This window comes from Saimiri boliviensis, chromosome 9 (genome assembly GCF_048565385.1).
Source record: "Saimiri boliviensis isolate mSaiBol1 chromosome 9, mSaiBol1.pri, whole genome shotgun sequence".
NCBI lineage: Eukaryota > Metazoa > Chordata > Mammalia > Primates > Cebidae > Saimiri > Saimiri boliviensis.
Window position 1 is genome coordinate 101877456 of NC_133457.1, and position 27779 is coordinate 101905234.

General features: G+C 39.4%; 1 protein-coding gene across 2 annotated transcripts in view; it reads left to right on the plus strand.

Annotated features, from left to right (window-relative positions):
- Nucleotides 1-27779, plus strand: part of CTNNBL1 (catenin beta like 1) — a 180595-nt gene that overhangs the window by 66449 nt on the left and 86367 nt on the right. For both annotated transcript variants that reach the window (XM_003936366.4, XM_074406508.1), the window contains exons 6-10: nt 5533-5626; nt 8255-8346; nt 17383-17455; nt 17696-17754; nt 19243-19391. In XM_003936366.4, coding sequence (XP_003936415.1) covers nt 5533-5626; nt 8255-8346; nt 17383-17455; nt 17696-17754; nt 19243-19391 — 467 coding nt within the window. The remainder of the gene's footprint in view (nt 1-5532; nt 5627-8254; nt 8347-17382; nt 17456-17695; nt 17755-19242; nt 19392-27779) is intronic.

The window sequence follows — 27779 nt, forward strand, 5'->3', positions numbered from 1 at the left end:
ATTACATTAGTTTAAGATTTTGACTCCTACAGGTTTATCCTTGTGGGACCGGTAGGAATCACAAACATTGAACATTCCTAGCCTCCAGTATATTATTTGCCTGTCTGCAGCTAGTCAGAAGTCATCAGTAAATATCAGCACAGAACTGGCGGTGGGCTTCCATTTACTTTGTTTTGCTCTTATGCTGCATTCAGGAAGAAGTTTGATAAGTACTCTCATATTACAAGGGTTGAGTTGTCTTTGTAGTTTTAATTTGGGGCCAATATCTGAGGCCTGGAATTGCATGAGCAGAGGCTAGAGGGCATGCGGCAGAATTTATTGTGGTGTGCAGTTTGCAGTTATTGCTTTGGTCTTTTTCTCAGTTGGAAGTCCTAAGCAATAGGTTAACACATTTGTGGGGAAAGAACACTGTCCTGGCATTCTCAGGGATCTTTGGGGTTTTAAAATTTGGTTCATATCCACTGCTGTCAAAAGGCAAATGTTTGTGCTTTCTAACAAGTCGATTTGGTAGCCTAGAAAATGGGCTCTTTTCTGAAAAGTGGTAAACAAGAGTGTGTATTGCTTCGATGGCAATTCTCTGGCTTACCTCTCTACAGATGACTTTGGACTTCTTGAGAATGATGATTAAATTACAGTCATTTTTCTACTTGCCAGTCCCAGAACTTGCCATGTGGTAGGTAGTCCCATGCCTTTGCTCGTGCTCTGCCTTCCTCTTGCCTCACCTTGCTTCTCTGGGGTGACCTGGAATACTCCACCTCATCCTGCGAAGCCTGACGTAAACTTGATCTCTTCCCATTTGAGTTTTTTCCAGACTCACCACTTCAGTAGGATGTGTTGTCCTGGCACCTTGTACATCCTGGTACTTGTCGCATTGGATTATAGATGCCTTTTTATAAGTTTCTCCTTCCTGAGGTGTGATCCCCATCAGGGGAGTGGTCAGAGTGGTGGCTTTGTCACTTACCAGTTCTGTCCTTGGGAAAGTTACTAACCTCTCCATACTGCTCTTCTGTAAAATGGAGATGGCAGTAGTGCCTATCATAGTTCCAAAGTGAGGAACAAATGTGATATTTAGTAAGCCTTTTCAACAGTCTGGCACAGAGTAAACAGCCAATAAAAAAAATACCCATTACCATTATAAAGGTACTGTGCCTGGCAGATATTAAGAACTTAGCAAATGTCAAGTTAAAATTGTATGTATCACCTACCACACAGTGAGATGTCTGTGAATACTGAGTTCAACAAACATTTTTTTCAGTTCAAAGAATATTTCAAAAACATTTTGAATAAACACTCAATAAAACCACATTTGAATGGTGTAGGCCTAAATAAGACATGAGAGGATAGAGCTTTAGTTTAAAAAATAAAAAGGAAGAAGTAAGTAAATGGCAGAACATTGAGAACAGCTGTGAGAGAGGTGCACTTCTGTGGACGCTAAGGGGAGGGAGCGCTCACTTCCGATGGGCTGCACAGCTGCAGGTGTCAGCGATGGCCTCTGGAGGGAGGCTTTCATGGGAGAGAATGTGGAGGTGAGGCAGAGATGGAAGTGTAGCTGGGTGGTAGAGCTGGCCAGTGTCTAGGAGCCAGCGTTTGCTTTATAGAAACTCTTTATATAACGAGTTCTACAAAAGTGGCTTTGATTGGACTGCCAGGGAGCTACCCTCCATACCCATTCCTGCACTCAGTTAACCCTACTGAAACGTTAAACTTTGAAGCCCCAGCTTGGTTTGGCTTGGTTGGTGCTGTATTTGTGCTGCCCAGGTGAGGCTGATGTTGGCAAGGTTTATGTTGCTGTAAGGGTATTTACTGCAAAAATTTCTGGATCCTGTTTCTTCCCATTTCCATTCATGTTCTCACCTTCATCTATATTTGTTCCAAAGCAAAATTCATGTGTTCATTCGTTCACCAAATGTTGATTGAGCACTCTATGTGTTCCTGGTTGTAGGAATCAGCTATATAGCTATGAGCAAGCCTGACAAAGCCTCTACCTTTGTGGAGCTCATGTGGTATGAATGTAGGGAGAAACAGTAGATCAATACACAAGAAAACCATCAGAGAGTGGTTCTCTGTTAAACAGAATTAAAAGAGAGTGATGTGCTATAGAGTGGCTGGGAAGTCAGGTTGGATTAAATAGTCAGGTGAGGACTGAGTTCCGGATGACAGAAAACCAGCCATTCAGAATGATCAGCAGCAGGATGGGAAAGGGACGAAAGACCTAAGGTAAGACTGAGCTTGACATATTCACAGAACAGAGAAGGGGCCAATCTTGTTAATGTGCAGCTGGGTTGAGGGGAGAAAGCAGAGTCAGGGCCAGACCACATTGGGCTCTGTAGGCCTTGGTGAAGAGGTTGGGTGGCATTGCCAGGGCGAAGGGAGCTGATTGGAGGATGTAAGCAGGGAAGTGGTAACGTAGGCTGACCAGCATTTTAAACACAGCACGCTGTTATGTGAATAATGGACTGGAGGGGCAAGAATGGAAGCTAAAAAATTAGATAGGAACAGGCTTGATTTTTATGTTATGACCGTGTTACCATGTGTATTCTCAAAACTCGTTCATCAAGACTCAGTGGGTGTGGGGTTTTATTGTTATTACTGTTTATTAATATGAAATTTCTGAAACTCCTAGTAGGCAGAAAAGTTCAACCTAACTCGTGAGAAAGCTTATTGGCACATCATACTAGGTAGAAACAGAATCCTTCAAACCCTCTCATCTGTCTCTTTTTCATTTCCTCCACTTCTCTTATATCCATCCTCTTAGGTCAAGTGGAAGATGATGTCTTATCATGCCCCTGAACTTCTCTCAGTAGGACTTCCCAGAATATTGTCTGGGAGGCCTGCTAACAATCAGAAATAACAAATGACTTATCAGAAAACATCATGCCCAAGACAGTCCTCATTTCCAAGGCAAGAGTTGGTTGCTCTGGCTGATGCTTTAATCCCTAAGCAGGATTTGTTTTTAGTTTAGACTTTGTCACAGGTCCAGAAAATTGAAGGTAGACCCAAGGGGTTAGAGGGAGTAGAACAGAATGCTAATTTGTACTTTTTACTGAGCGATATCCAGAGCTATGCATAATATAAATATTTTTCGAAGGGTTTTCTGAGCTAAATGTATTCGACTGCTTTTGGCCTTGCTGCAATCAGATAAAATTGCATTTAACCCAACTAAACAGAAAGTTTCACACTTTGCAAGCTTAAAAAGGCTGCCTGTTAGGAGTTGAATTTCCATAGTAAGCAAACAAATTTTCCTCTAGCCAGATGCCCATTAGCCATAACCATTCAGCTCTAGGAGTTAAACGCATTGCTCACTGACAGTGTCCCCACCACCCTCCAGACAGCAGTGAGGGAAACATAACTAAGAATCAAGGAAAGGGGGAAAAAATGATGCAGATAAAGCAGCAATAAGCAATTGAAACTGGAGAAGCAGTTTGCAGAACTGACAAGCCGTGTGATACCCAGCGGAGCTGCGGTGTCTGCTGCCTTAGGATTCGGGGAGATTATAAGTCAATCAGGGTGATTTAGGGAAAAACATACTGTGACATGGTTCATATTTTTCCCCCAGATGTTTTTCTGTTTTCTCTCACATACTCAAATTGTCCAGTTAATTAAGGAAAACATTGTAGTGGCTTTCTTTAGTGACGCTTTTTGCTGGCTGTGAGATTTGAGAGCATGATTGCATAGCTCTTGGCACAAGATGAGGAAACAGCACTCTCTGTGTTTACAGGCTCCCAAATCTGGCATCAGTGTTCTGTCAGATAGTATCCCCTCCTTGTCCCTCACACCAGAACATAAAGGAGAGCCTAGAAAAATCTAACTCATTTGTGATTCAGGTATCACAAATTAGTCCATAATTTCACCTTTCCCATGTCCACATATTTCCCTTAAGTCTCACCCAGACACAGTAAAGAGTCCATGTTTCAAGATCTCTGCCGTCTGCCATTGCTTGCCTCCTCAGGCTCATTTTGAATTGTGTCTATAGAATACCTTACACGCAACTGCTCTGGAAGTATCGGCTGGATGAGATCATTTCCTTCTTTTTTCTCCCTCCATTCTTTCCCCTCGTTGAAACAATAGGGAATTATGGGAAAAAATGGAGTGAGGGAGTTGAGCACTTCTGCCACCAGCTTCGTGACTTCGGTCAGGCTTATTAACCTCTCGGAGCCTTTGCTTTCTCGCCTGTGAAAGATGTACATGAGGATAAATGGAGCATTTACAGTGCACAAACTATGTGTTCCATCAGTTTATTTAAATCTAGCAAGGTTTACTGAGTGTCTGCTGGATACGGCATTGTAGTAGACTTTGAAGGGTATACGAAGATGAATGAGGTGAGGTGCCTGACTTCCAGGAAGTTGGCTTTTTCTTAGCCAATGAGAGAAAGGAACAGTGAATAATCAGGTATCAGCGGGGTAAAAGGCTAGATTCAAACTTTATACTTGATTCCTCGAGCAGCTGCCATGAACCAGACCTAGGGTAAGGCCTGTCACGTATTTTCATTTACTCTTTACAACTTACCCCATTTCCTAAGTGAGGAAACCTAAATGCTGAGAGGGAGGATAACACAAATATGCAGTAGACCATGTCTTCAGATGCGACTTTACTTATTGGCTGTGCTTAAGAATCTGTTACCAGATGGATCATCCCTTCTTGAGGACAGAAAACTAGGTGATTCCTTAGTTATCTTCCTTGGTGTGCCTCAGGGATACCTAAGAGCAGTCTCCCTAGAGCACAGATTGTGCACAGGAGGTAGCATGAAGTAGTAAAAGCATTATTTCACCCGAGGAGAAGGAAGCCTGGTTTTTGCCTTCGCCTCCACTGCTCAGTAGCCGTGTGGTCTTGGCTGAGTCACTAACATCTTGAACATCAGCTTTATGGTATGACTACTGAAAGTTTCATATCTGTCTCAACATGTATGACTCCAGTAAGAGAAATACAGTATCTCTCTATGCGTTCACTGTCATACAAATAAAAGATATTTTATTGTGTTGATTATTCTTTTTAAGAGGGAACTGTAAACTCTTCATAAGTAGTGGTTTCATAAAAACTTAGCAAGAAAACTTAGGAATGTTTTGAGGTCAACGTAAGAAGTGGCCAGTGAAGGTTCCAGCGAAACATCTGGTGCATTGGCCTAGAAACGCGTTTTGGCTTGAATGAACTGTTGAACTGACTTAAGATGGCATTCATGTAAGGTGTTTAAGTACCACAGAGAAGGAGAAAGAGCACAGGGCTTGGTTTCAAATGGTCTGTGTTCAAGTGCGAACACTGTCACCAGCTTCTTAACCTTGAATTTTACTTTGTCTCCTTAAGCTCCAGTGGACTCGTCTGAAGTTAGAGATAATGATGCCTGCCCTTTACTTGCCCCAGGGTCACTTTAAGACTCAAACGAGATAATGGGATGGGAGAGCACCTTGGAAACCATGGACTGCTGTTTATTTGCTTACTCTGTTCATTCAAAGAGTGGAGCAGTAAATATGGGAATGGGAACATTTTGGGGCCCGTTTTGTGACATCCCTCTCTCCGTTGGCTTTGCCGTTTCTGCAGGTGGATGGGCAGGTGGTAGCGCTGCTGGTACAGAATCTGGAGCGCCTGGATGAGTCTGTGAAAGAGGAGGCAGATGGCGTCCACAACACTCTGGGTGAGAGGAAGGGTGCTTGCCATTGCCTGAGTTGCTTTGTGTTTGTTTTGGGACTTTGTGCTCATTTCCCTTCCTCCTTCATAACAGAGTCAATAGCAGGAGTATTTTCCTTCCTTCTGCTCCCAAACTGCCTTTTCAGAAATGAAGACCTTTGTGTAAATTTCATATAACTGCAGCTTTGGTTTGGCTTGTAGGTAATAAAAGCAGAAATCCACTAAGTAGGTAACCTTCCTAGACAAAAGCCACTGGCTCTATTTAGCAGGCCTTCGCCTCCAAAAGTTAGGACAAAATTGATGCTGGTTAATTTTGTTTCCTTTGGAATGTGTATATTTAAACATTTGAAATCATTTTAAGTTGGTTTTTCTTATCACTTTCCATCAGTGGAACTGCAAACTTTTGGACCACTGTATACCTTTGCAGGACATTTTATTTGAAAAAGAGTTTTTCTTTCCCTTCTTAGGTATAGACTACCATGTGAACTGAGTTGAAATATTGCACTACTTGGCTGCCCCTACATCAGATTTTTATTTAAGTGGATTCCTTTGTAGTATTTTCCTCTTCCTTCTCCTCCTTGAATCTCCCCAGTCTTTCCTTTTGTAAAGTTGTTGAACCAATATCCTATTTAAAATTGTGTTTTGGGGTACCCCTCTTTATTACTGGCCAATGTCTTACAAAACCAGAAGTGACATATCTGCAAGCAGAGCTTGAGAAATGGACGAGGCCCAGAGGAAGCAGAAAATTTGATGAGATTAGATTTTCCTCTTAGCTCCTTTGTGTACCACGGATTTCTCATGTACTTCTGGACTCTCTTCCATGAGGATTATCATAAAGAAGGGGAAAGATGGGCTCCGTGAGGGAAGAGGAGGAACACAGCGCTCCGTAATTTGGGTTGGCTGTAGTCTAGAGCCAGAATTTGGCACTGCCATTTGTTAGCCAAGTGCTGGATTTTGCAGTATCAAAGTTTGTTGATTGACTGCTAACTGTTTGTTCATAAGTTTGTTCATAAAAAGTATCAGCCTGCCAGTCTACAGAGATCTATTTGCAGCCGGTGAGCTACTGACAGCTCAGGAGATCTTCCCTCTCTCGCCTAGTGTTTTTCAGGCACTGTGCTAGGTATTAGGGTGGATTATGGTGAAGTAGGCATGGTTTTGCTCCTGACAGAGCAGGTGAATAGGTGAGTCTCAAAAAGAAAGGAAAGACAATGCCGGGTGACAAATGGTATCATAGGAGTCAGTGAAAAGCACTGTGGCAATGAAGAGGAAGGGCCACCAAATACTAGATAGGAGCAGCTAGCTCCTGTGCATGACCGTGGCTGTTTATGAAGACAGCTGCCTTTTGACAGATGGAGGAGTGGGAGAAGGGCCCTCAGGCAGGGGAGTATCATTTGCAAAGTCATAAATGGGGCTAGGATTTGAGGAAAGACTAGAAACGCCTCGTGACAGTCAGAGGCAGGAGATGGAACTGGAGGAATAAGTTTGTCCAGATAATGGAAGACTTTGTAAACCATAGCAGGATGTTTGGATTTTGTTTGAGTGAACAACAGGAAGCCACCTAAAATAGAAGCAGAAGAATAAGATAAAGGCACGGAAGATTAAAATGAATGAGTTGGTTTTTGTAGAAAATGTCAGAAAGTAATTCAGAGTGTTGTAGTGCTCTTCATCTCTCAGGGTTTCATTTCTGCTCTGCTCCGACAGCTTGGTGCTTCCCCTACCTGGTCATCCGTTAACTTGCCATTGGGGAGGCTGATGGCAAAGGCGTGAGGAAGAAGATAGGAGGTGTGGTGACTTCTTCAGCCCTTTCTCCTTCAAAATTCACACCCAGTGTGTTCTGGGTATTGTGCTTAGGGAACACAGAATTGTTATCTGTTTCATGATAGTAGCATGTTCCAGGATATGGGAAGGGGGGCTGAAAGAAATGAAAGCATTTGATATTGAGGACTCTAGGTGATTAAAAGAAAAAAATAATTCTCCTTTTTAGTATCATAGTCATGCAATGACTTTTTTTTCCTCCTAATTTTTAATTTTTCTATTAAGTAGCACTTTGGCTGTTGTAGGAGATAGCAGGGCCAGTTACAGTTGCTTCCTAGTACCTGGGAGTTACCTCGCCAGCATGGCCTTTCCCCTCTGTGCATGTTGTTTCGTTCAATTAAAAAGACCATATTTTCCTGCTTTGCAAATATTCTTGCTTCCACCTGATGCAGGGAAATAGAACCGCAAATGAATGAAACAGGAAAGGAAGAGACTGAATTCACCAGCCCCTGGTTTTTCCCTAAGGCTTCTGCCTACCTCCCTGTTGCTTTGGTCATGGGTTTCTGGGACTCTGGTACAATCAGGACTGAGTGGGCCTTTTGTATTCTGCTTTAGTTTTGTTCCCTATTAGCACAGAAAATCTGTCACTTATCCCTTTTGTGAGTGCCACCATTTTCAGTCATGAGTTTTACTTGTAGCATAACTGGAAGAAGAAAACCACAGCAACTCCCTGGTTCATCTAAAAATGAAAACCCAGTCTCTGGCAGGGAGGAATGCAGGGAAATGGGAAGAGGAATAACATACCTGTCATGGGAAGCAAGCTTGTTACAGATGTAAACAGAGGTGTCCTCTCAAATGACTAGCGTCTGTCTCCCTTCAGCTATCGTGGAAAACATGGCTGAGTTCCGGCCTGAGATGTGTACAGAGGGTGCCCAGCAAGGTCTTCTGCAGTGGCTGTTGAAGAGGCTGAAGGTGAGTTTGGCTGTGGGGAACTGCAGCTCACACCTTTCTTTGCTCTGGGCATGACTGATGCTGGGTTATTGGCATAAACGGGTGATGCTGGGCTATGTGATCTAGTTTGGGAAGCTTCTTGTACCTTGTGCTTCTTTCTTCTCCTTTTGGTTTGTTTTAAAAGAAAAGGCTTTAAAAAGAATCTTTAGTACCTCTGAAAGACAAACATGTTATACATACAAATTCATGTGATACAGAAGGTATAAAACTGAAAACCTCCCCTCTGCTGATCCTTTGCAGTTCCACTTCCCAGAGACAATCACTTTAACATTATTACATCCATTCTCCCAAAAATTTTCTATGTATATGAGAGAGTGTGTGTTTCAAAACAGAATTATGTATTTTCTTATGCAAGTTGATTTTCTCACTGAACTATCTGTTGCCTAGTTAGTATTCCACCACACTGATATCCCAAAATTAATCTAATCATTCCCACTTGTAAGTTTGTACTGCCGTAAACAGTGCTGCTGCGAATACAGTAGTCCCCTCTTATCTGTGGTTTTGCTTTCTGAATTTTAGTTACTCACAATTAACCATGGTCTGAAAACAGGTAAATACAAGATATTTGAAAGAGAGACCACATTCACAAAACATCTTATACAGCATATTGTTATAGTAGTTCTAGTTTATTATTATTATTAATCCTACTGTGCCTAATTTATAAATTAAACTTCTTTTTCCTTTTTTTTTTTTTTAAACAGTCTCACTCTGTTTCCTAGGGGTGGAGTACAGTGGCATGATCTCCGCTCACTGTAACTTCTGCCTCCTGGGTTGCTGGAATTACAGGTTTGCGCCACCCTACCTGGCTAATTTTTGTATTTTTTAGTAGAAACAGTTCCACCATGTTGGCCAGGCTAGTCTCGAACTCCCAACCTCAAGTGATCCACCTGCCTCGGCCTCCCAAAGTGCTGGTATTACAGGCATGAGCCACTGTGCCTGGCCTGTAAATTAAACTTCATTATAGGTACATATAGTGGAAACAAACATAGTAAATATAGAATTGATCTGTGGTTTCCAGCATCCACTGGGGGTCTTGGATCCTGTCCGCCGCCAGATAAGGGGAGGACTGCGTATACAAACTTCTTAAAATACCCAGTTTATTTTAAGTTCTATACCAACTTCTTAAAATACACATTTGTCTTAGTTTATCTGTACGGTAAGTTCATAGAAGTAGAATTGATAGGCCAGGGGTATGCACATTATTCGTACTTTTGCAAAATTATTCCCACTGATTTCTCATATCCCACTGATGAATCAGCTTCCCTACTGATTTAGAGTTATCTGTTTGCCTCTGCTTCTAGTTAATCTGATAGTGAAAACTGATATTGTTTTAATTTGTAATTTTAAAATCAAGCTGAGTGTACTGGCTTCTTGTTGATACAGCCATTTGTATTCATGTCTTTCAGCTTCATGTTTATATTCTTTGTCCATATTTCTATTGGATTGTTCATTCTCTTTCCTTCGTAGCATAGTCCTTGTGACTGTCTTTTTAACAGTTAGTACTGTCCGATAGAGTAAATGAGGAAAAGAAGAGGCAAGAGCTCCTCTCAGAATAGTTTTAACTGAAGGTGTGATGGGAGGCAGTTTGGAACTACTTATATGCTACTGAAATCGTCCTCAGGCAGGCAAGGATCCCAACTTTTTGGTGAGAAGGAGGCACGTTTTTGTAACTGGAGTGATGCTCTAAGTAGTTAATGGCCTTGCTCTGCTTCAGAATGTCATAAACATCCAGAAAGTCTGGGGTGTATCAGGTCAGATTTGTCCTCCACAGTCTTGGCAGGGCTAAAGGAGAACGTTATGCCTAAGATATCATATGCCACGTGGTTTTCTCCCTTTCTGACAGTCTAGTCTTCTCCAACCCTACTTATTCAATCATTTGTTCCTATTAAATCTGTAACCTTGATTTACATAACATACTGGCTCAAGGATGCTCAGCTAGCCCAGCTGCTACCATCAGCGGGTAAGGGCACATTTGCCCAGCAGAGGTCAGTAAACTGTAACTCCCTCCAGACCCCACCCCTCTTTCCTTTCAGTCTTGCATTCAGCAAGTAGTTAATTCGTGCATTGCCATTTGCAACTTTACTTTTGACCTCCTCTCTTGAGTCCAAATATCCTTTGGTTTTAGAACTAGACTTGTTTCTCATTTAATTTCCTTTACGTCTCTGTAAACTCAGTTCCTTCTTTTCTCGATATTCACCACATTTTTGTTCTCTAAAGGCTTGAGACATTTTGGGAGCAACGAGTGATGGAGAGGAAAGTAGATCACCCAGTTTTAAGGGGACGGCATAGTGTCAGGGGCCTGAGCTGCTGGTGGGGCAGCCACTGGCTAGGGACCCAACCTTGAAATAGACCAAGTAATTCAAGAGTTGTTTGTCTCTGTTATGCCAGGACAAATCTTTCCAAGTTACTTGAGACCTAATACCGATTCAGGGATCTTCATTAAACTAGAATGTCAGACCTTCTGCCGTTTGAAAGTTGTTAAAACTTGCCAGTCTTTTTTTTTTTTTTTTTCAATTGGTAACATAGGAAGGGAAAATTGACTTCTGAGTGTTTGGCTTGGATGCCATTATTACTCTTACGATCGTAATGAAGGGGCCCATTTGATAGTTTAGGAAGCTGTTGACTCTTAACGCTTAGGCACTGCATTGGTGTAATCCTCAGGGCATAAATAGCCATGTTGCTGTCTCTTAAGCAGTTTTCAAGCTTTTAGTGATATTTAAACATCAAAATGCGATTTGGGTTTTTTTTACTGGTAAGCAAGTGCCTTTAGAAGAATACTGTGCTTAATTAATTAGTTAATGAAATAAAGTCTTGCTTAAAGGTGAGGCCAGCAAGAGGGCTTGTCTCTAACAGCAATGCCTTGCTCTTATTTCTCATAATCTGGGGAAATACTTGTTATAATCTTCATTCTCTTCAACATCTTGGTGACTCTTAGTGAGTACTGGACCCAGATTCTGACTTGCCCTTATTAGCTGTGTGATTGTGGCTAACGGCCTCTTAACAGTTTTCTCCCTGTTTTCACCTTTGAAAAATGGGGATCAGACTCCCTGCTCTTCCATTCTCACAGGGTTATTGTGAAATCAAATATGACAGTGCTTTTAGATTGTGAAGATGTTATAACACTGGGTTTCAGCTGAGGGTTTGAATTAAGATCACCAGTGGAACTTAAAAAATACAGATTCCCACACTGCACCCTAGATCTACTATCTCAGTCTCTATCTTTGGTATAGTTTAGAAAGGTTTCACATGTGATTCTAATGTAAAACTCTCACTAAGATCCACTCCCTCTGGAAATGTAAACTTTCTTGTTAACCATTTTACTCTGGAGACTAATTTAAAACTCCGTTTTTACTGTGCCATTCCCTGTTCAGAAACTTACCTGAACTGATGCCGTACCTTGTACATCAGATCTGACCTTCTCTAAGCCTCGTCCCCTGGCCCAATTTGACCTTTTCATTTTTCAGTTTTGAAACATTAGCTTTTATTACCTTTTTGATACCTTTTTTTTTTTTTTAACCTATCCCCTGCTCTGCAAAGGTCTAAATTATGTTGACTTCTGTGTCTGGCTTTGCTCATGCTCCTGACTCCTTCTGTTTGTATTTCTAAATTCTATACACCCTTCATGAAGCAGCTTAAATCCCTAATCTTCTGTGTAGCCTCCATCACTTTTCAGGACTGAAAGGAAATCTGTAAGTTCTGTTGTAGATAAAAAATTTAAAATTGAGACCTATCGATATTAAGTGCCTTGCCCAAATCCCTGTAGCTAGAGATAGAGCCAGGATTAAGACCCAAGCCTCCGGAATTTTCTTTATACCCCCTTTCCATAGTACTTTGCCCCAGCCTATACTGCCCACTTTCTTTTATAAAAAATAAACTCTTTCATTTTTTTCCAGTGGGTTCTCTTGTGAGAGTTAGCCTATCTGGGTTTCAGCATCTCCCTATAACTATGTGACCCAGCATTTCTCTCCATCGGTAAAGTGGACATGACTCCATCACCTGGCCGACTTGAATATTCTTATGTGTGCTGATTTCCTTTCTCCAAATACCCCTACATTTTATAATTACAAGGACTATGTCTTTGTCATATCTGTATCTCCTCCCAGTTGTCCTCAAACTGTGGTTCCCAGCCAGGAGCATCTGCATCACCTAGCACCTTGTTAGAAATGCAAATTCTTGGGTCCACCCAGACCCAGACCAAGTCTGCAAAGTTGGAGTGGAGCCTGGCAGTTTGTGTTTTAATAAGCCCTTCAGGTGATTCTGATGTAAGCTAAAGTCTGAGAACCAAGGTCCTAGAGTACTTATGTCTAGATTGCTTGATAAAACCTTACGATTTGACTGATCATCCCATATTTATTCAGTAATCCTTGAGTAATTCTTAAGTGAGTGACACATGGGTGACAGCATGCTAGAGCTGGATTTCTCCTTTTTGTACTGGTAGCCTAACAGTATATAGAGATATTTATGGATCTCTTCATCCAACAAATCCAAACCTCACTAATTTATTCTAATGAGGATAAAACCCGTTGCAGACGATTGTATTAAATGGATTAATAGGTAAGTAGGTAACAGTAGTGTGAGAGGTGCTGCATCACAATTAATGTTTTTAATGGGGAATACAAGCTTGTTAGGATATTTCGTACTGTTGAAAATAACAGCAAAACCAAGTTTGATTTTTCTTTCCTAAAGAAACAAAACGAAGATTCCCTGGTTACCCAGTTAAATCAGTGCTTCAGAAACAGTTGCAACATTCAACTAAGTCATATTACAGGTACAACTGGTTGATGCTAAAGTCCTTAGCCTCTATGACCGGAGGTTGGGATTTTGCAGGGCACAATCTGCTTTGACAATTGTACAGGGCTGTAGCTGTGACTGAACCTGCTCCATGTGTTCAGGTACCAGAGGTGAGCTGCAGATACAACCTGCAGCTTCTGGCTGTGGGTGGTAGCATAATTGTTTTGTACTTTCCAGAAAAGCAGCAGCTCCCAAAAAGGTGAAGTTTAATTTTATTCAAGGCTGGTACATGCTGAGTACAAACCTATGCATGACTCTAATTACTCTGACAGCTGAAAGATTTAAGGGAGCCAGGCGCCTGGATAGAAGAGAGCCCTACAAGTTCCAAGTCCCACTGATTAACTTTGCGAAATCCAAGAGACTATAGCTGCTAAGTAAAATCTCCTTTCTTCTGATTTTGATTAAATGTCTTTGTAATTTGTCAGTTTGGTGTTGTGCAATCTCTGGCGAAGATTTAAACAGAAAGAAAATATCCTTTGTAAGTTTTGCCTTTGGCTAGACATGAAAGATTACTTTTCTTTCCTCCCACCTGGCCTGATTTCTTCTATTTCTTTTCTAGCAGAGTAAAATATTTGGTTGTTAACATCATGCTCATCATCACTAAGTTTTCACCATCTGATAGGAGTTTTATGTATTGACTGCCCACTACATGCTAAAGTGTTGTTCTAGAACCTTCTTTCCTTCCTTCCTTTCTTTTTCTTCTTTTCCTTGCTTTCCATCTTGTCTTTTTTTTTTTTTTTTTTTTTTTTCCGAGGCCAGGTCTCACACTGTTGTCCAGGCTGGAGTGCATTGGGGATTGGTGTGATCACAGATCACTGCAGCCTCAACCTCCCAGGCTCAAGTGATTCTCCAGCTTCAGCCTCTCATAGCTGGGATTTCAGCTGCATGCCACCACACCTGGCTAATGTTTGTATTTTTTTGTGGAGATGGGGTTTCACTATGTTGACCAGGCTGGTCTTGAACTCCTGGGCTCAAGTGATCCTCCTGCCTCAGCTTCCCAAAGTGCAGGGATTACAGGTGTGAGCCACTGCACCTGGCCACGTAGATTATTTCTAATCCTCACAAACAACCCTGCCAAGAAGGTACTGCCATCCCTAGTGTACAGATAAAGAATCCCAGACAGAGGAAATGGTGTTGCCCAAACCACATGGGAACCACGTGGGAGAGCCTGTGAGCGTTGGGCCTTGGCATCTCTGACACCACCTCCTCTTGCCAAGCTGCTTCCTAACTGGCATTGCTTTTAGGTTCTGAAGCGTTGCAGAGCTCTGCGTTGGGGAGTTATTGGGCCTCATCATTTTGATTTCCTGATTAGATTCTCCCATCATGCCCATTTCTCAATCAGAGAACTTACATTTTAATTTAAAAATGATGAAGTTATCAGTCTGATTTTTTAAAAACTTACTTTGGGTAAATTGGAAACTCTTAGTAGTATCTTACAGCAAAAGGTTAAGATTTCCTGCGGGAACCAAGAATTCTTGATAGCAAGAAACTCAACTGGTGGGTGCCTGTTATGTACACATCAGTTCCTTTAGCACACCCACTTCATGAGGAAGATATTAATTTGGCCAGTCGAGTAGCTGGTAACTGTTAGAGCTGAGATTCTAATGCAGATATTTCTGGTTATGGTTATCAGAAAAACTTGTGGTTTTCTATATACCTACTGTGTATTAGGTACTTTCATACTATGTTTTTAAATTCTCATAGTAACTCTCCAAATAAGTGGATTTTTTTTTCTATTTTTTTATGTTAATGCTTTTAATAAAAAAAAAGTGTTATTTTTATTTTCATTTTACAGATGAGAAAACTGAGACCAAGAATGTTTCTTGGGTCGTATTTTCCCATTGTCAGTTCACAGTACTCTTAGTGCCTCAGTAATTTTGCTTTTACAGCACCCCTATGTCCAAAAGTACCTCATAGTCTCATTTATTAAGTAGTTATGTCCAAACAATTTAATATGTATTTATATCCAGACAATTTATTAGCTATTTGAGAAGATAATACAAATTGAAAGAAAATATTTTTCATTCTTAAATACGATCGTTACTTCCTAATGTTATGCATGCCTTTTGGTACTGCAGGAATCCTCACACCTTAGAATCAGATTGAACGCCACCACCATCATTCTGATTTCACACTGATTTTCAGTTATTTTTGTCAGAGCAACTATCCAAACGCAGCTCCGCAAAGCTATGAGGTCACCAGAAGAAATGTACCTCGAGCTACTAGTTAATGCAGTGTTCAATAGATGTCAAATTCCACTGTGTTCTCCTTGAAAATTTAAAATATCTTGTGAATTCAATATGGCGCCCTGGTTGCCATAGCACAAGGTTGGAGAACTGCAGACTTGTTGACGTAGGAATTGGTGTGCTCATGAGTCAGCCCTAGGTGTGTCTGATCCACATCCATGTTTGTTTTTTTCTTTTTTAAACTTGACTGTACTAAAAAATTAACTTTAATTCAGTGTAAGGTTTTTAAATGCCACAGCAGTGGATAGGGTTCATGTTTAAGTCACCCCTGTGTGTTTTCTTGCTCAATTCTGTGTCTTCCATATAGCAGGTGCCCAATAAATATTTATTGAAAGGAAGAAAAACTCTCCCCAACTTGAAAACAGGAGCTTACAAAATCGAATAAAGGACAGGAGGTATTAGATCCACAAAAAGGGCCATGGCCCTAGTGACCTACTGTCTTTTGGCTTTTTTCAGTTAAGTATCTTGTTTCAAGCAAGAACCATTGCCCTTGCAAAGCTAAAATATAAGTTGGTGTGGCTTAAATCTTTTAAAATATAATAGCAAGACTTGGAACTTAAATAATTTGAGTGGGAAATTTTATTAGCAAATCCTTGATTTTGATAGAGATGCTTACTCCTTGGCTTTTCACCTTATGTTTTAATTTTTGTTAATATAAAACCATTTTTCTTAAAGTGAAACATACCGCAGATTGCATTAAGCCCTGGCTATTATGCTGAATTGCTTGAAACAAGGCTTCAAGCTTGCCCAGGGAGCATACCTTTCAGTTAGCACATGTAAGACCTTGCATTTATAGATCTTTTAACCTCAGATGGTCATACTTGGTCGACCTCCTGAAACCCTGTGGGGTGCACTTAGCTTGATGAGGAAGACGTGCACAGAAAACTGAAACGACGCTGGATGTTGCTTGATTAGGTACAACTCTTCCTCCTTAAGTATTAAACCAGTGTCTAAACATATCTGTGAATCTGTGGCAGTAAGGTGACTGAAGTGTTAGTTCCAAGATAAACACTTCCCTTGTCTTTTCCAAGTACAGAAATTCTTTGTCATTTCAAAAACACAGATAGGTAGCAAAGGTTGCTGCTGATTAATAGTCATTGTTTACATGCCTGCATTTTAAGGATCATGGACACCATAAATAAAAACACATCATTCAGACTCCCTCCTCTCTGTACACCTTTATCCAAGGGGCAATGATAATGGCAAGATATTTAAGTCTCACTACTGAAGCAGCAGCGTGGCCAGCCATGAAAGATAGTCTGTGCAGTAGCTGTGCCCACTCTGAAACTCCTAAGGAGCAGAGCATGCAGCTGGGAAAGAATTGTGGGTAGTAATTTGGGTGTTAAAATATTAACACATTTTTGCATATTTAATGTGGTTTCCTTTTTAAATAGTAGGCAGATTATGGCATGCAAGCAGATAGGTTTATGATTTCAAATTAAATTTTAAGCATTAAAAAATCCTTCTGGAACTAATTTGTGATAAATTCATTCAACTAATCAAGAATTGCTTTCTTTTCAACTTCTGATCATATATTAACTAATTTATAGCCTAATTTTATGATTGTAACTTGTGAATTAAGCTTCACGGTGAGCTTTAGTCTTAAAAGTTCAAAACTCTCATTCATCTAGTTCACATTGAGTACTATGGGCTAAACATATATAATCCCTGGAGTCAAAGTGGGAAATCTTGCAGCCTTCACCAAGGAGGTAACATGAATACCTGGGCATGAAGAGAGTGAGAGCCATTGTTTCAATCTGTCACTTCTGTCTTGACTCTGTGGTACTTGGTTCTGGACTCTTGAGAGCAGAGGCAGATGTTTTTACCCTTTACCTGCCTTTTCCCTCTCTAACTTCTGCTTCTCTCTAAGTCAGATGACTCACAAATTTGTGAAAAATTTGTCCTGGGGAAGGAAGCAAGACCCCTTAACATTTTTCTCATTTCTCCTATTTCTCCATAGGCAAAGATGCCTTTCGATGCCAACAAACTGTATTGCAGTGAAGTGCTGGCCATATTGCTCCAGGACAATGATGGTGAGGCGCCCTCTCAGTGTTGATATTCTGTTAGGATGGGAGCCAGGCTTGTTTCAGATCATGACAGCAAGCTCTCTTGCCTTTGGCATCCCCTTGCTCTCCCTCTCACTCCCTGTGCTGCTTTTGTACTCTGTCAAGCTGTATTGATTTTGTTTGCTGATGTATCAGTGTTAGACGGCTGTAAACTCTGACAGTTAGGTTCATTTTTTTTCTTCTTCTGTTTCCCCCACCCCCTTTTAGAAAACAGAGAATTGCTTGGGGAGCTGGATGGAATCGATGTGCTTCTTCAGCAGTTATCCGTGAGTAATTCTTAGGCTTCCTGTCTGCTGCAAGATACATGGCCTGCTTTGAATGGGAGGTGGAGCTGGAAATTGTGGGAAGGAATAAGCCATGTGCTGCAAGCCATATGGAGCATGTTGGCAGGTTTGAGGATTATATGGAGGTATAGGGTTTGCCTCCTTTCCTTAGTCATTTGCTCTTTATGACCAGACATCACTGTGTATTGGATATGGACCTTCTTTGTCTTCTGATATGATATTGTCAATTCAAAAAAGACGTGCCTCCTGCTTAAGTGTGTATGTTCTGGGCCAAGCATACCAAATTATTTTCATTTGACCCACTCCCAAGATTATTCACCAACTTTCCTTGCAATCTGCTGTGAAAATGGAGTATGTTCATTTAGGATCCGAATGAGCTCAGGAGTACAAGTCCCACTGCAGTGGGGTAGGGGCCAGGGGAGGATATAGGAGACGATGTGGTGCTGAAGGCTGGCGTGAGAACTTGGAAACTGCCGTTTTCTCACTGTAAGAAATGTAAATCCAGCTGAAATGTTATTCTGCTGGCATTCTGAAAGTACCGTTAAGATTTCCTCTTAGAAACTTCATCTGTGTTATTCTAAAAACAGGATTGAAAATAGATCACTTGGATAAAATCTTAAGAGTGTTGGGAGAGTCTGAGATGTCAGTTTGCATACAGCTTCCATCTTGGTGCCAACAGCCTGAGTGGCTTGGCCTCCACCCCGAAAAGAGAGCTTTGAAATGTGAATTTGTTTCCGATTCTGGGAATGTGCTTAGTCCTTTTCCTGTGAGATGATTGATCTTCTCATAGTAGATTGTATGGATATGCATCTGTGGTTTAAAGGCTTCTCTTAACATGCCTTACATCTCTGGCAAAAGGAAAACTTCTGTAAGCCCTTCGCATGAATTAAAGCCCCAGCTCCCATGTGAGGGAGTTGAATAGCCTTGATTGTCAGGAAACGCTTCCTTATATTGAGCCACAATTCACCCGTCTGGATTATAGTTGCTTTTAGAAGGGGAAAAAAATGAGACATGGTTGGGTTGGGCAAGTGGAGGGCTTTGAGGGTAGTTGGCAAAGTTGTTTCTCATCCTGGATAATGGTTTTAGCGGTGTCCACTTTATTCATTTAGTTCTATATGCGCTTTCTGGAGTTTTTCTGTATCTGTGTTTTATTTTACAATAAAAAGGTTTTCGTTTTAATTTGGGTTTTGGTTTTTTAAAAAATCTGCTTGCCTGGGACTGTCAATTACTGATTGACCCGGTGGTCAGTTGAGTGTTTTGGTGTGTTTTTTTTTGCATTTATTTATTATATGTGAATCATTTTGTTTCTCTAAAATGGAAACTGATGAGAATTTCGTTTGCTGAGCTTCTGTTTTCTCAACCATATAGAGTTATGACCCACAGGTTTTAGAAATGGTTGGGTGGCAGCTCATGAAAGACGTTCTCTTATAGCTCTTATAGCTCTGTGCTTTGTGGTGTTTTGCTTGACAGGTGTTTAAAAGACACAATCCCAGCACAGCCGAGGAGCAGGAGATGATGGAGAATCTGTTTGATTCCCTTTGCTCCTGTCTAATGCTTAGTTCCAATCGTGAGCGCTTCCTGAAGGGCGAGGGTCTTCAGCTGATGAATCTCATGCTAAGGTATGTTTCGAATGCCCTATTTCTCCCAACTTTCCCCCCTGACTTCAGCCTGAATTCAAGAGTGTGTAGCTATGGTCATTTATTCTGTTGAGTTTCCTAGACTTTATCCTGAAGATAAAGACTGCAGGCATGGGGATGTGTTTGTGTATGTATGTGGTCTTTCCTAAATGGGTTTTTTTTTTTAATCCTTCCCATAACATGTTAGTTTTTGGGAAATCTAGCCATTACTTCTAAACTTGGAGCAATTTTCTGTATATATATCACATAGACCTATCTATGCCATATGTTTGTCTGTATTTTTATTGAAAGCAATATATCCTTCATGTTTTTCATTCCTCGTTCAGTAATGAGTTGTACATGTGCTGTATGCCTAGCATAGGAAATATGAAAATGTGTAAGACAGTTCTAGAACTTTCATTTATAGTACTTTCCTTATATGTCTTATTATTTATACTCTAATGCCTGAAACTGCGTATCATATTAGTTTCACAGTTATTTTATAGAATCCTAAAGTTAGAAGCAAAAAGGGGAGAGGAAGCTTATATTGAAAACTCTTGAGACTCTGTCTAGGAAAGGGAGTAGAGAAGTGTATGGGGGAGGGCTGAGGGGATAACCAGAGTGTGGTGTAGGGTCAAGGGACTTTTTTTAAAAAAAATTGAGCATGTTTATATGGTTGGAAAATTCTAGTCATTATGAAATTGTGCCCTACGGAAGAGCAGGACTGAGATTTTAAAAAAAAAAAACAAGAAGTTGAGACAGAGTCTGCTGCCTTAAAACTTCAGGTACACTGAGAGCTTTGTTGAACTAAGATATTTATTTGAAAAGGTTTTTCAGAAATGTGATATATATTTGCCAAATAGAATTTGGAATACAAACACACAAAACTGCTGTGAAAACATTGATAAGGTACTATGTTAAGGGCTGGGCCTACACAGAAATATGTAAGACAGAATTTCTGTCTCCATGAAGTTAGAAAAACAGTTCTGTGACCCAAACACAGCCTGTCTTTGGTTATATGTTTTCTTCTAGTCTTTTTTCTATAATTTCTAACAACTTTTTAAGCCTGCCACACATACAATTTTCTGTATGGCTACTTTGCAAACATCACATGCTGTTTCCCATGCTGTGTATAATCTTCATGAGAGTTTTCAGTAACTCCATAATGGCCTCTAAGGGACTGCAGTAGTATTCTTCTGTTGTTGGCATTGCGGATATTTCCAATATTTTGACGTTCTAACAAATTCTACAGTGACCATTTTTATGTTTAATGTTAGGGTTATCCAGGCACAGTAAGTCCTCACTTAACATCATTGATAACATTCTTGGAAACCACAACTTTAAGTGAAATGATATATAATGAAACCAGTTTTTCTCATCAATGTTATAATGATGTTATTTGAGGATCTGACCTGCTGTATCTTGTTTCACTTAAAGTTGCAGTTTCTAAGTCTATGATGTTAAGTGATGACTTACTGTATATGTTTCTAAAATATCTTATATTTAAAAGGCTTCTGGAGGGCTGGAGACATAATAGATCTCTTCATTTGTCCAGTGTGTACCAGACCTGGCATTGATCAAAGGTCTTCCTTTGAGCAGTTGCTTTTAAAAACATTTTTTTTTTTTAAGTGCAGAGAGGGACATGAGAAATTACTCGGAGGCCTTATGTGTTTTGCTGATTTTTGCTATCTTTACTCTCTTGAGTCTTCTGTTTGTTGATCTCCCTTACCCTTCTAATTGCTTGTCCTTTTATTGAAATGACCCACCTTCTCTTAAGTAAATAGCATAAATAGAAGATGCATTTGGCTTCTTCAGTCTTCTAACCTTAACACAGTGTTCTGAAGGGACTTTTCCTTAAGCTTCTTAAAGGTGTGAATTGCCATTGTCTTTGGATGGTTGAGTGCAAACATGAAGTGATATATTCCTGCAGCATATGGTTTGGTATTGCATAGCAGTGGGGAGCTGAATAAATAACCAGAAATATGGATTATTCAAACAGGAATGCTGAGATTCAGGGTGGCTAATTAAAAAGACTTAGAAACTGTACCTCTCTAGATCTCCTAACTTTTCATTTTGAATGCTGAAGTTGCTGTTATATTCATTCTTTTGCATTAATTTGCTATATTAGCAGATTCAGCATTTCCTTTTTTCTCTTTTCCGTACTCTTTGTTCTGTGTTATTTCTCTTCTTCAGACTCCCAAATGGAAAGTTTAATTGGGGATGGAATATTTTTTCCATGCTGTTTTCACCCTTTCTGATCTTCTAGTTAGAGCTGCCAGGTGGCGCTCTGTCTAGAGAGAGGCTATTCCAGACAAAGAAGCTATAACATTAGGAGTTCAGGGAAATTGCTGTGGTTCCATTGCCCCTAAAGGCAAATCTTTACTTTGACTCAGTCATTCATCAGACAGTTGTGAGATGCCCATGTGGAGAGGGGGCAGTATGGAGCAGGGTGGAAGAATGGGCCCAGGACTTCTAAGTGTGGATTTGGAATATGCTCTTTTCACTTACAGTTCAAGATATTTGGTGAGTTACTGTAACCTTTGTGACCTTCTCACCCTCAGTTTTTCATCTGAAAAATGGGACTGATAATACCAAATTTACAGGGATTTTGACAGAATTAAATTATATAAAGTATCTGGGAAAATTCTACAGTTGCAAAACACTGATAAGGTACTATGTTAAATTTCTGTGTTAAGTGCTAGATTTATACAGAGATGAACAAAACCAGGGTTCCCGCCTTCAAGAAGCTCAAAGGCTAGTGAGGGATGCACACGTTAAATAACAATAATATTATTTAATATGGTAGCTATTCAGAAGAAAAGTTACTTTTGCATGTATATACTCAGTGAATTTTTTTCCTTTCTGATTATTGATAAGGAAAGATCACAAACAAGGTACTCATTGATACACCCTCCCTCTTTCCTGCATATGCCCTCCTTCTCACGCCTGCGAGGACCCACACACAAACATATATTCAGTACCAATTTAACATTTTTATCTACTTTATTAAGGCGTGATTTTTATACAACAAAATGTACACATTTCAGTGTAGTTTTGACAGATGTTTCCACCACCACAGTGAAGATGTAGAACAGTACTCTCCAGTCGAAATGTAATGTGAGATAGGTAATTTTGTATTTTGTAGTAGCTACCACGTTTAAAGGGTTAAAAGAAACAAAATTAATTTTAATAATGTATTTTATTTAACATAAATCAGTTATCTCAACATGTAATTAGTATAACAAAATTATTAGTGAGCCATTTCACATTCATTTTTTTGAGACTAAGTTTTCAAAATCCAGTGAGCATTTTACGTGTACATCCCAATTCAATTGCTAAATTTTCATCAGAATACTTGATTTGTATTTAGATCAGAGTTGAAAATATAGATTCCCATACTACGTTTGTCCAAAGAAACTTAAATGTTTTCCATTAAGTGTCAGTTTTTAAATTTTAAACTTAAACTTATTTAAATTGTAATTAACATTTAGTTTCTCAGTTACAATAGCCACATTTCAGATGCTCAGTGGCTATACATAGCTAGTGGCTGCCATATTGGATGATGTATATACAGATCCTTTTCATCACTCCCAAAAGTTCCCTTGCATGCCACCAGGCCCGGCTCATTTTTTAAAAAATATTTTTGGCAAAGACAGGATTTTACCATGTTGCCCAGGCTGATCTTGAACTCCTGAGCTCAAGCGTTCTGCCCGTCTTGGCCCCTCAGGGTGCTGTGATTACAGGTGTGAGCCATTGCACCTGGCCAAATGTCTCCTTTTTCATTTTTCATTTTATTTATTTGATCTCCTCTCTTTTCTTCTTAGTGTGGCTAAAGATTTGTTGATTTTGTTTATCTTTTTGAAACCCAACTCTTCATTTTGTTAATCGTTTGTGTCTTTTTTTGTTGTGTTTTCACTTATTTCTGGTCTGATCTTTATTATTTCTCTTCATCTACTAATTATGGGTTTGGTTTGCTCTTGCTGTTCTAGTTATTTAAGATGTATTGTTAGGTTCTTTATTTGAAGTTTTTCTACTTTTTTGATATAGGTGTTTGTTGCTATAAACTGTCCTCTTAATACTGCTTTTGCTTTTTTGCATAAATTTTGGTATGTTGTGTTTCCATTTTCATTTGCTTTAAGAACTGTTTTCTTTGTTAATTTCTTCATTGACTCACTGGTTATTCAAGAGCATGTCGTTTAATTTCTATGTTTTAATCGTTTCAAAAATTCCTTGTTACTGATTTCTAGTTTTATTCCATTGTCATCAGAGAAGATACTCATGATATAATTTCAGTTTTCTTGAATTTTCAAAGACTTGTTTTGTGGCCTAAAATATGATCTATTCTTGAGAATGATCCATTTGCTAAGGAGAAGAATGTGTATTCTGTAGCTTTTGGATGATAGGGTTTGTTAATATCCGTTAGGTCCATTTAGTCTATAGTGCAGATTAAATTTGGTATTTCTTTGTTGGTTTTCTGTCTGGATGATTGGTCCAGTGCTGAGTGTGGTGTTGAAGTCTCCAGCTTTTATTGCATTGGGATCTATCTCTCTTTAGCTGTAATAGTATTTGCTTTAGGTATCTGGATGCTCCAGTGTTGGGTGCATGTATCTTTACAATTGTTATATTCTCTTGCTGAATTGGCCCCTTTACCATTATCTTTGTCTCTTTGTCTAATTTTTGTCTTGCTATCTATTTTGTCTGATTTAAGTCTAGTTCTTCTTGCTGTTTTTTGGTTTTCATTTGCATAGAGTATCTTTTTCCCTCCTTTTATTTTCAGCCTATATGTGTCTTTATAGGTGAAGTGTGTTTTTTGTAGGCAATGGATTGTTGAGTCCTGTTTTTTTAATCCATTCAGCCATGCTGTATCTTGTGATTGGAGAGTTTAGTCCATTTATATTCACTATTAATATTGATAAGTAAGAACTTACTCCTGCCATTTTATTACTTGTTTCCTGGTTGTCTTGTGGTCTTTCCTTCTCTTCATGAAGGTGATTTTCTCAGATGGTACGTTTTAATTTCTTGCTTTTTATTTTTTGTGTATCTGTTGCATGACTCTTGACATTACCATGAGGCTTGCAAATACTATTTTATAACCCATTATTTTAAACTGATGACAGGCTTAACACTGATTGCAGAAACAAACTGACAAGCAAAGAGAAAACTAATAAAAACTCTACACTTTAACATTACCCCTCTACTTTTTACCTTTTTCTTCTTTCTATGTATATCTTGTTATATGCTCTGTGATTTGAAAAGTTGTATTTTAATAGGTTCATCTATTAGTCTTTCTACTCAAGGTATGAGTAGTTTATACACCGCAATGACAGTGTTATAATATTCTGTGTTTTTCTGTGTACTTATGGTTACCAGTGAGTTTTGTACCTTCAGATGATTTCTTATTGCCCATTGGCATCCTTTTCTTTCAGGTTGAAGAACCACCTTTAGCGTTTCTTGTAGGATGAGACTGGTGTTGATGAAATCCCTCAGCTTTTGTTTGTCTGGGAAAGTCTTTATTTCTCCCTCATGTTTGAAGGATATTTTCACTGGATATACTATCCCAGGGTAAAAGGTAGTTTCTTCAGCACTTTAAATATGCCATGCCACTCTTCCCTGGCCTGTAAGGTTTCCACTGAGAAGTTTGCTGCCAGACATAACATATTGGAACTCCTCTCTATATATTATTTCTTTTCTCTTGCTGATTTTAGGATCCTTTGTTTAGTCTTGGCATTTGGGAGTTTGGTTATTAAATACCTTGAGGTAGTCTTCTTTGGGTTAAATCTGCTTGGTGGTGTTCTGTACCTTTTGTACTTGAATATTGACATCTTTCTCTAGGTTTGCAAGTTCTCTGTGATTATCCCTTGGAATAGACTTTCTACCCCAATGTCTCTAGCTCCTCTTTAAGGCCAATAACTATTAGATTTGCCCTTTTGAGTCTATTTTCTAGATCTTGTAGGTGCGCTTCATTCTTTCTTATCTTTTTTTTTCTTTTGTCTTTGTATATTTTCAAATAGGCTGTCTTCAAGCTTACCAATTCTTTCTTCTTCATCATCAATTCTGCTGTATGTCAGTTGCATTTTTCTGCTTGATTCTTTTTAACTATTTCAACATCTGTTAAATTTATTTAATAGAATTCTGTGTTTCTTCTGTGTTATCTCAAATTTCATAGAGCTTCCTCAAAAGTATTTTGAATTTTTTTTATCTGAAAGCTCACATGTCTCTGTCTTCCTGGCATTGTTCACTGGTCCCTTATTTAGTTCATTTGGTGAGGTCATGTTTTCTTGGATGGTCTTGATGCTTATGGATGTTTGTTGGTGTCTGGGCATTGAAGAGTTTAGGTATTTATTGTAGCCTTTGCAGTCTGGGTTTGTTTGTATTCATCCTTCTTGGGAAGGCTTTCCAGGTATTTAGAGGGTCTTGGGTGTTGTGAGCTAAGTCTTTTTTCACTGCAGCTGTGTCTGCATTAGGGGGCACCCCAAGCCCAGTAATGCTGTGGCTCTTGTAGACTTGTAGAGTTACCATCTGGTGGTGTTACGTAAAATGGAGGAGAATTCCCTGGATTAATAGGCAGAAACTCTTATTCTCTTTCCTGACTTTTCCCCAAACACATGAAGTTTCTCTGTGCTGAGCTGCCCGGAGCTGGGGCAGGGGTGACACAAGCACCACAGTGGCCACCACTAGGACTGTGCTGGGTCATTCCTGAAGCCAGCAGAGCACTTGGTTTCACCCAGGGCTCACACTGACCACTGCCTGGCTACTGCCTGTGTTCATTCTTGGCCCAAAGGCCTACCATCAACAGGTGGCAAGCCAGCCAGGCTTGTGTCCTTCCCTTCAGGACAGCAAGCTCCCCGCAGCCCCAGACTGTTCTAGAGATGCCATCTGAGAGCCAGAGCCTGGAGTTGGGAAGCTTAGAAATCTACCTGATGCTTTATTCTATTTCGACTGAGCTGGTACCAATTGGATTTGTTTTTTTGGAGAACATCTTTTTTTAGAGAACCAGCTGTTGGTTTTGATATAAATATGCGTGTGTGTGTGTGTGTGTGTGTGTGTGTGTGTGTGTATGCATATATATGTGAGATATAAATATGCATAGGTGTGTACATGTATATGCATATATGCATATATATGTGTGCATGTGTACACACACATATTATTTATTAAAGTATAGTTGACAAAATTGTATATATTTATGGTCTACAATCCTTATAGCATTTTATATGTTTATATACTTTCCCTTGCCTTTAATTCTTTTTTTCTACTTTTAAAATTTATTTTGTTGTCCTTTTTCCAAGGTTCTGAGTTAAACACTTAATGCTTTAAAAAATAATTCTCATATTTAGAAATAAAAACATTTCAGGTTAAAAATTTCCTCTTAATATTGCTTAATTTTATTCTCGGTTCCCAAGTGATTAAGTCTTATTTTTTTATTACATTAACAGAAAATAGAGGCTATAAAATACTTTTCCAAATTGGAGATTTTGTTTGTGGCCTTATACTTGGGTAGTTTTTGTCAATATTCCATGAACATGTGAATAGAAACACAAAATCGAATTTGTGTTTCTAGGATATAAAGTACCGTAATTCTTTCATAAATCAACATTGTAAATATGTTCCATTCTTTTCTGTCCTTTTTATCCCCTAATATTTTTAGTCTCTTAACTATGGTTGTGAATTTTTTTTTTTTTTCTGTTTCTTCTGATCTTTCCGATATCTTTAGCTTTTTTTTTTTTTTTTTTAAGACAGGGTTCCACTGTGTTGCGCAGGCTGGAGTGCAGTGGCTATTCATGGGAGGCAGTCATGCCACACTACAGCCTTGAAGTCTCGGGATCTGGTGGTGCCTGAGACTCTAGGCACCTGCTACCCTACAACTTTAGCTTTTTATGTCATTTTGTGTGACATGTTAACTCTTGTTGAAGACACGTAACTGAGTTTTTAATCCAGTGTGAAAGTTTGTGTTTCAGTAGATGAATTTAACTGTGTTTATTGTAATGACTATTCTGTTTAGCCGTTTTCCTGATTATTCTGTTTTATGATTTCCATGATGGTTTTATTTTGTTTTGTCTTACCTTTTTTCACCTCCATTATTTTCCTTCTTTGGAGATTTTGAAAATATTATTATTTCTATTCGTGATTACCTTTAGTTTTTTAGAAATGTGGCTTTATTTCTTTGTCTATGAACATTCAGAATTGTTTCTGGTCCCTTTAGGGTCTGGCTGCTGCCTAATCCTCCTACCACCATCTCTCTCATTCTTTCCTTTCTGCACATTTACAGTCTACTCTCTAAACTATTTTAGATCCCTTGACACATTTCATTGTTGTTATTATTATTTTGGTGACTCGCCTTTGATGTTTAGGCTTAAACTTGTCTAAGCAGCAATTTTCTTCTATGTCACT